This window comes from Sminthopsis crassicaudata, chromosome 2 (genome assembly GCF_048593235.1).
Source record: "Sminthopsis crassicaudata isolate SCR6 chromosome 2, ASM4859323v1, whole genome shotgun sequence".
Classification (NCBI taxonomy): Eukaryota; Metazoa; Chordata; class Mammalia; order Dasyuromorphia; family Dasyuridae; genus Sminthopsis; species Sminthopsis crassicaudata.
The window spans coordinates 354,859,125-354,875,716 of NC_133618.1; the positions used below are offsets into that span (position 1 = coordinate 354,859,125).

At 36.5% G+C, this 16,592-nt stretch overlaps 1 protein-coding gene across 1 annotated transcript in view; it reads left to right on the forward strand.

The window, feature by feature from the left end:
- The first annotated feature begins 7,395 nt into the window (after positions 1-7,395).
- SPOCK1 (SPARC (osteonectin), cwcv and kazal like domains proteoglycan 1) overlaps positions 7,396-16,592 on the forward strand; it is an 809,688-nt gene continuing 800,491 nt past the window's right edge. Inside the window, exons 1-2 of the mRNA XM_074290862.1 lie at positions 7,396-7,794; positions 8,231-8,395. Of these exons, the coding sequence (XP_074146963.1) occupies positions 8,231-8,395 (165 nt within the window). The 5' untranslated portion in view covers positions 7,396-7,794. The remainder of the gene's footprint in view (positions 7,795-8,230; positions 8,396-16,592) is intronic.

A 16,592-nucleotide genomic window follows, 5' to 3' on the forward strand; every position in this document is an offset into this window, starting at 1 on the left:
TGTTGGAAACCTAGCCACTTGATTTCAAGGAAGACTACGAAAAAGTACTATTTTTTTTCCTAGGACCACCCGAGAGCTAAAAAACTAGATTTCATTCTCTTCTCTGCCTTTCTTGTTGTGTGGCCTTCAGAAAATAACTGAATTTCTCTGTGTTTTCTCTCAAACTAAAATGGAGGTCATAGTAACTACTCAGGGATCATGTTTATGGGGATTCATTAAATTGGAAAATAAAATACATATGGCTTTTTGAAAATAGGAACTATGTTGAAATAAGGAATTATTTCAGTTTTGTAGCGACCAAAAATTCAGAAATATAGCCTCAAGACACACTAATGATTTAGTTCATATGTGTTTCATATAAGTTTATAAACCTGGCATCATCCTTTCTCTTCCTCCTTTCTTTCTACTCATCTGACCCCAGCTAATGACTGGTGTGTTGACATGTATGGCTTGATAATATCTACCTTCCTATTTCCTTTTCCTGATTGACAGGATCTGGAGAAGAAGAGAAACAGAGTTGGGGGCTAGGGCGAGGGGAGGAGAGCACAGCAGCAAAAGATACCCATCTTATTTCAGAAACTCCAAAATCCATCTTCTACAGTAAAATTTGTAGAAAGAAATATCTTGTTTTTTAGGCTGTAACCTAGTCTATAAAGGGAAACTTGGAAAAAGGGTAAAGTATCCACAGAAACTGGGGATAAAAATTAGCCATCCAAGGAATACAATGATAAAGAGTTAGCTAAGAGAGGTTAGAAAGTAGGACAGATAAGGCTGACAGCATTCAATATCTAAATGTATGAGATATAATCTATATAGGATAAATCGATGTATATAATATCACCTATATAGGATAACTATAACCTATTATTTCCTGTCCATTTTGTGTAATTTTTGTCTATGCAGCTTCATAAATTCACTAGTGAGACTCCACTGTGCTAGAGATCTTTCTTCCTTTCTCTGGATATCAGAAGTATACCAGAATGTGAATGAAGAGCTATATACATAATAATTTTTTCTTTATTCCTCTGCACCATTGTTTGAGAATGAGCCTATTTAAAAAACAGGGGCTAGGAATAGATGATCAAATAGGATAAATGTTTCACAAAGCATAAAATATGATTTAAATGGTAGTGGTTCTGCTACTGGTGCTAGAGGTGGGTCGACAGTGAGATCTAGAATAAGTCATTTACTCTTTAGTGTTCTAGGTGACTCTCTAAGGATGTAAATTACAGAGAAGATACAGGTCGAGTCCCCAGTCTTATTATTCCTTCAATTTTTCTTCTTGTTTTTAAATTCTTACACATCACTAACAAAATCCAACAGCAAGAGATACAAAGAAAAATTCCATTTAAAATAACTGTTGATAATATAAAATATTTGGGAATTTATCTGCCAAGGGAAAGTCAGTAACTATATGAGGAAAACTAGAGAACACTTTCCACACAAATGTCAGATCTAAGAAATTGGAAAACTATCAAGTGTGGATGGATAGGTCAAGCGAATATAATAAAGATGATGATGACAATACTCCCTAAATTAATCTATTTATTTAGTGCTATATCAATCAAACTCCCAAGAAACTGTTTTATTGACCTAGAAAAAATAACAACAAAGTTTATCTGGAAGAACAAAAGGTCAAAAATTTCAAAAGAATTAATGAAGAGAAAAGCAAATGAAAGTGGCCTAGCTGTATCAGATCTAAAACTGTATTATAAAGCCTTGGTCATCAAACTATTTGGTATTGGCTAAGAAATAGAGAAGTTGATGGGTGGAATAAGTTAGATTCACAGAACAAAATAGCCAATGACTATAACAATCTAGTGTTTGAAAAACCCAATGGTCCTACTTTTTGGGGTAAGAATTCACTATTTGACAAAAACTGCTCAGAAAACTGGAAACTAGCATGGCAGAAAGTAGGCAGAGACCCAGACCTAACATCATATACTAAGAAAACATCAAAATGGGTTCATAATCTAGACATAAAGAATGATGCTATAAATAAATTAGAAGAACATAGGGTAGTTTACCTCTCAGAACTTGAAGGAGAAAGTCATTTGTGACCAAAGAAGAACTAGAGATCATTACTGATTATAAAATAGATAATTTTGACTATATTAAGTTAAAACTAATGTAGACAAGATTAGAAGGGAAGCAATACCCTGGGAAAACATTTTTTTTTTTTTTTAGATTTTTTGATAGATATTTTATTTATTTATTTATTTATTTTTACTTAATAATTTTTTATTATATATATATTTTTTATAATATCCCTTGTATTCATTTTTCCAAATTATCCCCCCCTCCCTCTATTCCCTCCCCCCGATGACAGGCAATCCCATACATTTTACATGTGTTACAATATAGTCTAGATACAATACATGTGTGTGAATATCATTTTCTTGTTGCACAATAAACTTTAGTTTCCGAAGGTACATGTAACCTGGGCAGACAGATATTAGTGCTAACAATTTACATTCACTTCCCAATGTTTCTTCTCTGGGTGTAGCTACCTCTATCCATCATTGATCAACTGGAAGTGAGTTGGTTTTTCTTTATGTTGAAGATTTCCACTTCCATCAGAATACATCCTCATACAGTATTGTTGTTGAAGTGTACAGTGATCTTCTGGTTCTGCTCATTTCACTCAGCATCAGTTGATTTAAGTCTCTCCATGCCTCTCTGTATTCCTTCTGCTGGTCATTTCTTACAGAACAATAATATTCCATAACCTTCATATACCATAATTTACCCAACCATTCTCCAACTGATGGACATCCATTCATCTTCCAGTTTCTAGCTACAACAAAAAGAGCTGCCACAAACATTTTGGTACATATATGTCTCTTTCCGCTCTTTAGTATTTCTTTGGGGTATAAGCCCAGTAGTAGCGCTGCTGGGTCAAAGGGTATGCACAGTTTGATAACTTTTTGGGCATAATTCCAGATTGCTCTCCAGAATGGCTGGATTCTTTCGCAACTCCACCAGCAATGTATTAGTGTCCCAGTTTCCCCACATCCCCTCCAACATTCATCATTATTTGTTCCTGTCATCTTAGCCAATCTGACAGGTGTGTAGTGGTATCTCAGAGTTGTCTTAATTTGCATTTCTCTGATCAATAGTGATTTGGAACACTCTTTCATGTGAGTGGATATAGTTTCAATTTCTTCCTCTGAGAATTGTCTGTTCATATCCCTTGACCATTTATCAATTGGAGAATGGTTCGGTTTCTTATAAATTAGGGTCAGTTCTCTATATATTTTGGAAATGAGACCTTTGTCAGAACCTTTGTTTTTAAAAATATTTTCCCAATTTGTTACTTCCCTTCTAATCTTGTTTGTATTAGTATTATTTGTACAGAAACTTTTTAGTTTGATGTAATCAAAATCTTCTATTTTGTGATCAATAATGATCTCTAGTTCTCCTCTGGTCATAAATTCCTTCCTCCTCCACAAGTCTGAGAGGTAGATTATCCTCTGTTCCTCTAATCTATTTATTATCTCCCTCTTTATGCCTAAATCATGGACCCATTTTGATCTTATCTTGGTATATGGTGTTAAGTGTTAATATCTAATTTCTGCCATACTAATTTCCAGTTTTCTGGGAAAACATTTTTATGTCCAAAGGATCTGATATAGGCCTCATTTCTAAAATATATAGAAAATTGACTCAAATTTATAATAGTTCAAGCCATTCTCCAAATGATATATTGTTAAAGAAAACAGACAATTTTCAGATGAAGAAATGGAAAGTATTTGTAGCCACATGAAAAGGTGCTCCAAATTACTATTTATCAGAGAAATGAAAATTAAGACAACTCTGAGATACTACTACACACCTGTCAGATTGGCTAAAATGACAGGAAAATATAATGATGAATGTTGGAGGATATGTAAGAAAACTGGGACACTGATACATTGTTGGTAGAACTGTGAATGGATCCAACCATTCTGGAGAGCAGTTTGGAACCACACTCAAAAAGTTATCAAACTGTACATACCTTTTGATCCAGTAGTGTTTCTACTGGATTTATATCCCAAAGAGATCTTATAGAAGGGAAAGGGACCCACATATGCCAAAATGTTTACTGTGGTCCTCTTTTTAGTGGCAAGAAATTGGAAGCTGATTTGATGGCCATCAATTGGAGAATGGTTGAATAAATTATGGTATATGAATGCAATGGAATCCTATTGTTCTGTAAGAAACGACCAGCAGGATGATTTCAGAGACGCTTGGAGAGACTTATATGAACTGCTGCAAAGTGAAATGAGCAGAACCAGGAGATCATTATACACAGCAACAACAAGACTATGTGACAATCAATTCTGATGGAACATAGCATTCTTATTCTCTCTGTCGTTATTTGCTTCCATTTTGTTTTTTTTCTCAGTTTTTCCTTTTCTCCCTTCTTGATCTAATTTTTCTTGTAGGAGATAACTGTATAAATACACACACACATATATTTATTAGATCTAACATGTATTTCAACATATTTAACATATGTTGATTTACCTGACAGCTAGGAGAGGGGATGGGGAGGAGGAGGAGAAAATTTTCAACAAAAGGTTATGCAAAGGTGAATGTTGTAAAAACTACCCATGCATATGCTTTGTAAATAAAAGCTTTAATAAAAAAAGAAAGAAAGAAAGAAAGAAAGAAAGAAAGAAAGAAAGAAAGAAAGAAAGAAAGAAAGAAAGAAAGAAAGAAAGAAAGAAAGAAAGAAAGAAAGAAAGAAAGAAAGAAAGAAAAGAAAAGAAAATGAAGAGCTAGCACTAGAGGACATTCACACTTTCTGGTGTGAGTTTGAGTTTCTAGTTGCCTCCATGTGACCTCCATGGATGGTGAGGGAGAAACTGTAGACAATGAATCCAATTTACTTGTCTGAGAAGGGATCTCTCAGAAATGAAAGTGCTATTTATTTGCAAATAAAACCTTTTAGTGTAGAGATATAAAAGGTGGGGTTGTATTAGGTTTTGTACTGGCCATTTGCAAAAGTCACATGCACATAGAATTGTGTAATCTTTGGCTCTTTTGTCCAGTATTATACAGGTAACACCTTTCTTTAGGGCTTCAGAAAGCCCTGAAGGGGCTGAAAGGTTTGGTGGGCTATTTTTTTCTATACTGCCATTGGTTAGAGATCCTACTAGGTGTATTCCCCCATATTAAAAGGTCAATTACTAATTTTATTGAATAATTTGACATTGATTAGCTTTTACACAGGAATATTTTCTTCAAAGATTTAGGAAGAGCAAATGCACAAGCTGACATCTTGGGGCATAATCTCTCCTTTTCTATTTAGATCTGAAAGCTGGAATATTAGACTCATAATTTAGCTCAGATCCTACATAGCAATGATTCCAAGTTCATAACCAAAATCAAAATCACTGCTGGATGTTTCAGCTATTGCTAGGCTGGGGTTCTGAAGGTCATTTTCAAATGTGAGCCTATGGTTGCAACACTAGATTTGGATTCTATTTTCCAGATTTTTAAGGCTTGTTCTCTTGTGGTTGAAGTGTTTTGTGATTCTGAAACCAAAAAAAAAAAAAGCAAAAAAAAAAAAAAAAAAAAAAAAAAGCCAGGGAAGGTCCATTTCTAGGGAGCTATATAAGAATTTTAAAAGTTTCCTCCTTATAAGAGTTTCTTACAGGATACCATGAACTTTCCAAAATGGCAATATATGAGAGACTGTGGAAACTGACCCAGATCTTTCTGAATATACCTATATTCTGTATACACAATCAAAAGAAGGAAAAGCTCTTCCCAACCTTGTGCTTAGACTACTGTTAAAATATCCACCTATGCTCCACAGTCTTTCCAAGGCATGTCCCTTGGTCATTATCATCATTCTCCCAGAAACAACTACAAAAACAGCTTCCTAGTGTCCTCTAAATCAGATACTCTAAGTTTATTAATACAATAATAGCTCACATTTACACATTTATTGTTTTATTTTACATCCATTATCTCAATCCCTTGGGAAAGCAAATCTAAGGAAGGTGGTATAAATTTTCTTACTCTCATTTTCCAGGTCAAGCATCTGAGACGTAATGTAAACAGAACACGCGTCTTGATTAAGAAATACAATTTAGTGGTCAAAGGATATGAACAGACAATTCTCAGATGATGAAATTGAAACTATTTCCACTCATATGAAAGAGTGTTCCAAATCACTACTGATCAGAGAAATGCAAATTAAGACAACTCTGAGATACCACTACACACCTGTCAGATTGGCTAAAATGACAGGAACAAATAATGATGAATGTTGGGACACTGATACATTGTTGGTGGAGTTGTGAAAGAATCCAGCCATTCTGGAGAGCAATTTGGAACTATGCCCCAAAAGTTGTCAAACTGTGCATACCCTTTGACCCAGCATTGCTGTTATTGGGATTATATCCCAAAGAAATACTAAAGAGCGGAAAGGGACCTGTATGTGCCAAAATGTTTGTGGCAGCTCTTTTTGTTGTAGCTAGAAACTGGAAGATGAATGGATGTCCATCAGTTGGAGAATGGTTGGGTAAATTGTGGTATATGAAGGTTATGGAATATTATTGCTCTGTAAGAAATGACCAGCAGGAGGAATACAGAGAGGCTTGGAGAGACTTACATCAACTGATGCTGAGTGAAATGAGCAGAACCAGAAGATCGCTGTACACCTCAGTGCTGTATGAGGATGTATTCTGATGGAAGTGGGTATCTTCTACATAAAGAAGATCCAGCTCACTTCCAGTTGATCAATGATGGACAGAAACAACTACACCCAGAGAAGGAACACTGGGAAGTGAATGTAAACTGTCAGAACTACTGTCTATCTACCCAGGTTACTTATACCTTCGGAAGCTAATACTTAATGTGCAACAAGAAAATGGTATTTACACACATGTATTGTATCTAGGTTATATTGTAACACATGTAAAATGTATGGGATTGCCTGCCATCGGGGGGAGGGAGTAGAGGGAGGGAGGGATAATTTGGAAAAATGAATACAAGGGATGATGTTATTAAAAAAAAAAAAAAAAGAAATACAATTTAGTCTGGAACACAGATTTTCTACTCACAGATCAAATGATAAATGTCGGGTTACCTAATACAAGCATCTGCAGAACAAGGCCGATTAGAATGTCTTGGCGGTGAAAAACCCATTTTTTTCTGGTCCCAAGTGTGTGTCATTGGACAATACGTGTGAATATATGGGTCATTACGTTATTGTAATCACTTTGAGTGAGTGTACCTTACCTCTACCCTATTTTTCTTGTGTTTTTTCCTCTCTCTTTTCCACCTCACAACAGCACTTGTTTTTCCTCTAAACACTGTTTGTCTCTTGAGCCCCAGATCCGAGCAGCCCATCTGAGCATGTGCAGGGCCACTTCTCCGTCCCCTTGGCAGGCTGGCAGACTTCGGGAGACTGTGGTCGTAATAGCGCTGACGGCGCTGTATCTGAGCCCTTGAGCTGGAGAGAGGAGTTAAGGGAACCCGGGAGCAGGGAGCCAGGGCCAAAAGGACTGTTAAGAAGCGCTCCCGCCAGGGGGCATTAGAAGTCGCTTCTAGTTGTCCGTGCAGTATTGAGGAGACTGATACTAGACCCTGGCTGGCCTCACAAAGCAGAGGGAGCGAGTGCAGTGAACAGGTACGGAAGGAAAGAGCTGGCGAACCAGCTACAGAACGAGAGATCGCAAACCCGAGCCAGAGCCAGAACCGGACTAGGACTGGAATTGTAGTTGCTGAAACCATAATCTTTGGAGCAGGTGCAGCCAAGAAGCAGGGAGACCCGCCTACTACGGCCTGCCCTCCAAGGTATGTGCCCCTTAGTTCTTGCCTAGTAAGGAAAGCTGCTGTTCTACCTTTCTAGCCGAGCTCCAGCTCAGAAGTATGGGAGAGGCTAGAAGCGCAGCGGCTGTGACAGACACCCCCTCCAATCCCCGGCTAAACTCTAGTGTACTCTGCAGTCCAATCTGACTGCTACCTTACAATAGACTGTTTCCCCAATCTGCACTTCTATGTAACTCTCTTCCAACACAGAAGCCTAGGTCGTCTGTGATGGGATATCCCCAAACACACAAACAGGCAGATTACCGCAAACAAGGTCTGTACCCCTTAATAAAGCACTTGCCCCATAATATGCCCCCCCCACCCTTCACATTGATAAACTGTCAGGGATAGGCATGCCGATCTTGTGCCCCATCTCACCTCAAGGCACCCTGATCTGTCCTCAACCCCCTTTCCTCTGCAGATGCCTGGCATCATGGTGATTCTCGCTTGGTGTTTCCTGCAAGTGGACAGCCGGCATGCGGAGGTGCTCACTGGCCACAACAATGGCAATTTCTTGGATAGTGACAAATGGCTGAGCATTGTCTCTCAGTACGACAGGGACAAGTATTGGAACAGATTTCGCGATGTGAGTGTCATACTCTAGCCAGCGATACTGGGGAATAAAGGGATGTCTCCTTTTGGGTGGGAAGGGGAGAATAGAGAGATGTGGGATAAGATGAATAAATTGATCTGAACAGATGTGTTTATTGGGGATAGTGTGGTTGGGGTATTGTGCAGAATTGTGGATTTGTTGTGGATTATTCTGCACAGATAAAACTGTCTCACCTCTAGGGCCCTTGGTGCTGGTGGCAACAGTGGGCTGGGAAACATTCAGTGACTACATTTTTGTTGGAGGGTAACTTTGGAAAGAACTTTGTTAGGTTGATATTCCTCTAGATATCAGTTGTCCAGCCCTCTATTGGGGTAGCAAAGGGATGATTGGACTGATGGGGGGAGGATGCCTTGAAATAATAATAACAAAAATTGAAGAGCAACTCAGCTTCCCAGTATGGGACAGTCTGTAACAAGCTCAGTAAGTCTTCTGACATTGATGGATCATTTTGGAAAGCAGTAGAAAGAAAAAGGCTTCATTCATTGAGAGTGATATATTATGCCTATTACATGGGTTATAATATCAGAAGAATGCTGTTGGTTCTTTGGGGAGCGTGAATCGTCTTCCTTTATACATTAAACCAAGTGTCAAGGCATATTCAGGGAAGACTCATTCCCATGGAGATTGGAAACAGAACCTGTCACGAGGAAGTTAGGAGCTTCCATCCTCTTATAGCAAGAACTGCAGCAGTTCATATAAAGCAGCAGTTCATAGCTTTGATTCTACTGAAAAAGCCTAAAAGGGAGGGTGACAGGGTCACCTCAAAGCCAGAGAACCCCATTATTCTCATGCATGAAAAAGTACTTGGGTGGGATGACTTGTAATTAGAACAAAGGAGGATATGTTAAGTTGGTGATCCCTATGATATGAGAAGAAATGAACAAAGATAATATTTGCATATTGGGTTGTAAGAAATTTATTTAATCTTCTGTGAGGACAGATTTTTAGAACTGTGGTAACCTGCCAATTCTATCTTAAGAATGTGGAAACCAGCTTCTCATTGATTCTGGCTCTTTATGCAGTTTATTCTTTTTAATGATTGTCTTTTTGGCCATGTTATAATTACTGCATCCTTCCTAAATGGGAAGAACATATTACTGGCATTGTTAACATCATGTTGTGGAATGGGTAGGTGATAGTGGGGAATATTTTATTGCCTGGAATATTAGGGCCTGACAAACTTAAGAGACATTGAATTGACTTGGTAATTCATGTTATTGGGAATTCTTAAAAAGGCTCCCTTGCCTTGATAACATCAGACTTCTCTGTGTATGAGACATAGAGAGATACATATATCTTATATCTTCCACATGACCAGATTTTGGGGAGACAGAGAAGGGGGAGGAGAGGGAGAGAGAGAGGGAAAGAGAGAGAGAGACAGAGAGAGGGGGGAGGGAGGAAAGGAGGGGAAAAGGGGGAAGGGAGAAGGAGAGAGAAGAGATTAAAGGAGAGCAGGAGAGAAGAAAGAAAGAAGTGTTTTTACCTCAATTGTCACTTTCAGACCAAAGGGCATCTCTCATGGCATCCTAAAGCCAGTTTAATACCCAAGTTTTCCAAATTCCTTTTTCCATTTCTTGGCTTGAGTCTTGGTACCAGTCAGACCCAATTCAAATCTTATTTTTTGATGTCTTTTTCTAGAGGATCTTTGGCTAAAACTATTCAATGTGTTCATAAACTGCCAAATTTAATGAGGAACTTTCATCTGTTTCAACATTGATGGGATTTTCATGGAATAAAATTTCTCAAGAGGAATGATAGACCCAATTATGTGTGGGCTGCACTTCAGGTGTTAATCCTAGAGGGTAATTTCTTTTTCTGTCACAGAAAATATAAAATCATAGCTCACAGAGCTGTAAAGGAACTTAGAGGTCATATAGTGCAGGCACTCGTTTTTAAAGAGAACACTAAAGGACATAAAAGGTAAATGATTTTTCCAAGGTTAAGTAAAGTAGCACAGTTGGGATTCAAAATCAGGTTGTCTGACTTTAAATCCAATTGGCCTTTGGGTTAGTAGTCTGGATGAACATCCTAAGTCTGTCTTTGGGTAGGTAGACATTGCTTTAAGATCTAAATTGTTCATTTTGAATTTATTTGCTGAAATGAAATTAAAGAGAAACTTATAAAAGATAAGTTTATTGAAGATCAAAAAAAGGAAGGAAGAGTAAATAGCCAAAGGTTTAGGGATTTTTTTTTTTTTTAAAGAAAACCTTTCAAAAACATTCTTAATTGCAGGTTGGTATAACGGAAAAAGGACTGAGTTTCAAACCAGAACATACAGGCTTGAATTCTAGTTCTTTGATTTTCTAGTTGTGAAACCTTGGATACTTCACTTTATCTTGTTAAATTTCAGTTTTCATATCTGTCAGAAGAGGATAATAATTTTTTCATTACTTACCTCACAAAGTGTGAACTTTTGAGTGCCATTTCAATATATACTACCATGATTACATAGTAAATAGTTACTGTGATCTAGTAAGGGTCTTCAGTTCTTCTAATATGTGAGTTCTGGACTTTTGAGTTGCTTAACCATCTCTGTAATTTGCCCTTGGTAAAAATGTTCTCAGTTCTAAATTTGCCCTGAAAAACTTCCTTATTTTGTATTTAGCTTTGCTGATTTACCTTTGTTTTCTCTTAATCCCCAGATCATTTCTTAGGAATGAAGAAGACAGTAGATTTTTTGTGTTATTTTCAGATTTCCATCTTTAAATAGTCAAGAAATTCAAAGTTGAGGCAGGCTGTGTTCTAGTATTCTTTTTTTTCCCCAGGAAGGAACTGTAAGAATTAAGGTGATCTTTGAAAGTACTGAAATGAGAGCCATATGCTAGGCTAAACATTTCTTAGGCTGTAGCCCAAGAAATTTAGATTGAAATGTAAATGAGAAATATGCAGCAAAATAAATAAAAATACAATAAAACATAGGCAAAATTGCATTTTAAAATTAAGTCAATATGCTGTCCTCAGGGACCCTTATGTGCCTGCTTTTATTTAAGTTTGACATCACTAGTCTAATTTTTTTTTTTTAATTAAAGCGCAGTGCATGTAGTAGGTGCTTCATAAATGCTTTGAATAGATGATAGCTAACACTCATATAGGGTCTAAAGTTAGGTGGAAAAGTGGATAGAGTGCTGAGTTTAGGATTAGGAAGGCACCTCTTTTTGAGTTCAAATCTGAATTTAAAGATTAGCTGTGTGATCCTGGGAAAGTCATTTAACCTTGTTTGCCTCATTTCCTCATCTGTAAATTGAGCTCATGAAGGAAAAGTCAAGCTACTTCATCTTTGCCAGAAAACTCCAAATGGGGTCATGGAAAGTTAGACACAAGTGAAAAATAGCTGAATACCCATAGCCCATATTATGTGTTAGGCACAGTGCTAAAGATGTTTTACAATTATTATCTCCTTTGATCCTTCTAACAAGCATGGGAGGAAGTTGCTATTATTATCCTCATTTTACAATTGAGGAAACTGAGACAAATAAAGGTAAAGTAACTTGCCTAAATTCACATAGCTAGTCAGGGTCTGAGGCTCAATTTGAATTCTGAATTTCTTGACTCCAGACTAAACTCTCTATACATTGTGAGATTATAATAGGTCATCTAGATTTGCATTTTTGCCTTTGAAGGCTACTACTAACTTTCTTAGCCATTTTTTTTTTTTTTGGTTTTGTCATATTGGTGGTTGAGCATCTATAAGAAGAATAGTGGGTAGAGACATAGAAGGACTGTAGATTATGAATTTATGGATTATAAATCAGATCTGGGTCTGAATACTAATTCTACCAATTTCTAGCTAATCATTTATGGGCTCAGTATCTCTGACTCTTAGTGTCCTTATCTGTAAAGTGGGGATAGTCCTCTTAAAGTACTTTCCTTACAATATTGAACTAAAAAAAGTGCTTTATAAACCTTTAAGCTACTGGTCATTACAACCCAGGTATCTTGTAATCTTATAAAAGTCATATAAATTAGTGGACTTTCCCCCCCTCCCCTATTCAGGTACATTCCAGACATGGTGCAATGTACATAGGTATATTATGAATATGTGTAACATGGCATTTTTGATTCTTTTAGAGAAGGCAAAAATAGTAGCTACTATAAAATTCTATATAAGTCAATTGAATAAAAATTTATTAAATACCTTCTATGTAGTGGTTATATGCTAGAAACACAAATTCAAAATTGAAAACATTCAAAATTGTCTTTGTGGAGATGATGGTCTGTGTTACATTTATATAAATATGAACCATTATATGTAAGGAGTAGTATAGGATACAGAAAGTCTAAGACATGTCCCAAAGTCTTTATATCTTCTAGTCTAGTTGAGAGAGATATGAAATAGATGGTCTTGGTCACAGAAAGTGGATGACTAACAATTCACTTTAGCGATGTAACTGTTACCAACCATGATTAATCATATCAGATATTTGGAACAGACAATAAATATAACAGAAGTAACTAGAGCTAACCTTTCTGGCTTCACAAAAAAAATAATTGAAATAATGTGATTGACATTAAGTCAACATTGGAGATGGATCCACAGCCTCATACTAGATACCAATACACATAAGCATTATTTGTTTGGTTAAAGGAAATCTGGTTCTTACAACTCACATGTCATCTAGTCAAGCAAGAATTGTGTAAGTCAGTGGACTTTTTCCCTACTCAGGAAATTGCCATATATGGTGCAAGAGTATAATATAAATATGTGTAACATGGTATTTTTGTCTTCTTCAGAGAAGGCAAAAGGAATTGCTACTAAATGTTAGATGACCTCCTTTTATGGAACTTTTTGTCTTAGGATGAACTCTCATTGTAATGTTTCTGATTGGCCTTAAAATTGTGGGATGAAGAAACTAGGATACCTTGAGTTGGAAATGACTTGTCCAACACCAGATAAATCATAAATAGGACAGACAGAATTTGAATACAGATTATCTAAATCCAAATCCAGTATTCTTTCTACTATATCATGAAGAGGGGCATTTAGAGAGGCCAAAGCATTCCTTTGCCATCAGGCTAAATAAAACCTAAGGAAAGAAGGGACAGCTATGTGGCATTGTAAACAGAGTTCCAAGACTGGGACAAGAAGACTCATCTTCCTGAGTTCAAATCTGGCTTCAGATACTTACTAATCTTGTGATCCTGTGCAAGTTACTTAATCCTGCTTGTCTCAGTTTCCTCACCTGTAAAATGAGATCAAGAAAAAAAAAATGGCAAACTACTTTAGTATCTTTGCCCAGAAGGATAGAGTCACACACCACTTAAAACAACCAAAAAATAATAATGAAGGCAAGATGTGAGAGGAAAAATGACCTATTTTGTTTTGAATTATCCATACTCTTGCTTCTGTCCAGATAATCAAAAACGATCTGATTGCTAAATTAATCCTTCATTTTTTTTTTTAAATTGGAAATATTTTCACAGGTCCCTCTGGGCTTCAGCTCCAATTTGAATCTGGAAGCAGTTTTTTGGAATTCTTCTTGCTGTGGGGGTGATAGATCAAGGCTCATTTTTCCTCCACTGATAAACTGGTTTTATGAAAATCTTCCTCTTGATTAGACCAAACATGAATTTCCTTCTTTTGCCTACATTCAAAAAGCCCTGACATTTAACTCCAGATAATTACCTTTAAAGGCTCAAAGTTAGAAGCATAGGACTTACTTATGAGTGATCTACATTTGTAATTCTAATGAAGCCATATGTCCTTCATTCCTCATTCCACAGGCTGTGCAGGATTTGTCCATCTCAGCAGTAGTCGATCTGGAGAAGTTGTGAGGAGTCTAAATTTCTCATCTGATCTCAGTATCTCAACTTTAATGTGTTTCAAGGGCAAGTGTGGATTATTCATAAAATAGAGGTTCCACTGAGGCAGTGACAAGGGACTTGGTAGAACTTAGCAGATCAGCCATTAATCTGTAACTGCTTAAATTTAGCTTGTAATCTAGAGTAGCAGAAAATCATTTTGAATAAACAGGTGTAAGGCAACTTAAATGAATTTTGTGATCTTAACTCTCCTTAATGAACCCACTATCTTCAATCTTCTTTACTAGATGGCCATTGATAGAAACAATCATTTCAACAAAACTGTTATTTAAGACCATAAGGCTGACATGTTCTAAAGCCATTCTTATATTAAATATGCTCTTACTCTTTTTGGCTTATCCTTGAAAAAAATAAAACTATGTTTCTGCAGAGAAGGCATATTGGTGGTTCTCACCTCTCAGGTTTGTAGCCAAATCATATACTGAAGGAATTCTAGAGCAGTAAAATCCTTTAAGAGGACAATATATTGCTGTGGAAAGAGTGCTGGATTGGAAGTCAGAAGACCTGAGTTCAAATCCTACCTCTGTGTAGCTTTGGGCAAAGTGCTTAAGTGAGGAGACTGGGTTAGATGACTTATAAGGTCTTTCCTACTTGTGAATCCTATGGTTCTCTGTAAGCTCATTTCTATCTTAGAGGTCTGGGCTAGAGAAACACTTTGAAAAATCTTGTAATTCATTTGAAAAGGACTTAGAAAATAATAGTAATAATAAGAGTGGCCATTTCTATAATGCTTTATCATTTACAAGGCTCTTTCTGGCCTCAGATCTAGTAAGACCTGTGGACACATATGCCCAAAATGCTATCAAACTGTGCATGCCTTTTGATCCACTATTATTACTATTGAGTTTATATCCCAAAGAGATAATAAAAGAGGAAAAAGGACCCACATGTGCAAAAATGTTTATTATTCCTTTTTGTAGTGGCAAGGAACTGGAAATTGAGTGGATGCCCAAGAGTTGGGGAATGGCTGAATAAGTTACAGTATGTGAATGCAATGAAATATTATTATTCTATAAAAAATGATGAATAGGCTGATTTCAGAAAAGGCTGGAAAGACTTATGTGAACTGATGTTAAATGAAATGAACAGAACCAAGAGAATACATATTTGTATATAGTAACAATAAGATTATGTGATGATCAACAGTGATGAATTGAGCTCTTCTCTACAATGTGGTGATTCAATGCAATATTAATAGACTTAGGTTGGAAAATGCCATCTGCATTCAGAGAAAGAACTATGGAGATTGAATATGGATGAGAACATTAGTATTTTCACCTTTTTTGTTTGTTTTTTCTTTCTCATAGTTTTTTTCCCTTTTGCTCTGATTTTTCTTGCTCTGATTTTTCATGACAAACATGAAAATGTGTTTAAAAGAATTGCACATATTTAACATATATCAGATTGCTTGCTGTCTTGGAGATGGGGGAAGTAAGGGAGGAAAGGAGAAAAATTTGAAATACAAAGCTTTATAAAAACAAATGTTGAAAACTAAAATAAAAGAACAACAGAACTAAAACTATCTCCCAGATCTTTTCATTTTACAGTTGAGGAAACTGAGGCATAGGGGAATTTAAGGGACTTGCCCAAAGTTGCACAAAAAATAAGTTTCAGAGGTGGTTTTTAAGTCAGGATCCTCTGCTAAAAAGGTCCCACTCCATAATGTGATGAGGACTGGCTATTTCTGCTGTCAGGCCAAATTCCTAAGATCATGGATTTAGATCTTTAAGGGATCTCAGAGGCTGTTGAATCCCCTCATTTTATAGATGAGGAAACTGAGGCACAGAGTAGTTAAGCACACACACACACACTTGGAGCCAGTATTTGAAGCTGAATCTGAATCTAGTGGCCTATATAGTGGAATTAAGTTTAAATAGAAATACTAATCCATATATAAGAATCCCTGTGGGGTACATTTAATGGATTAAGTTTTAAAATTTATATTACCTATGTTTTATTATGTTTTCATTTATTTTGTTAAATATTTCCCAATTACAATTTAATATGGTTCAGGTCATACTGGGGAGTTTCGTGGGCTATGTCTGACACCTGTATGCTGGACCACAATGCCTCTCAAAATTCTTTTGACTTTTGTGAAGAGCCATGAGTTAGTTAGAAGACTGAAGTAACAATATGGGCAAAAATTGATGTATTTGGTATGCATTTGTCCAATACTTTCTCTGTACTGAGCAGAGAAATTTCATAGTCTCTTGAGTGAATTGGGCAGGAGAATCTGACATACCTTTGCCAGATAATAGCTTTTTTGATCCTAGCTTCATCACAACTTATCAGTGCCCCAGAAAACTTTTTAAGTCTTTAAACTATAGAGTAATTGCTGATCTATATAGGT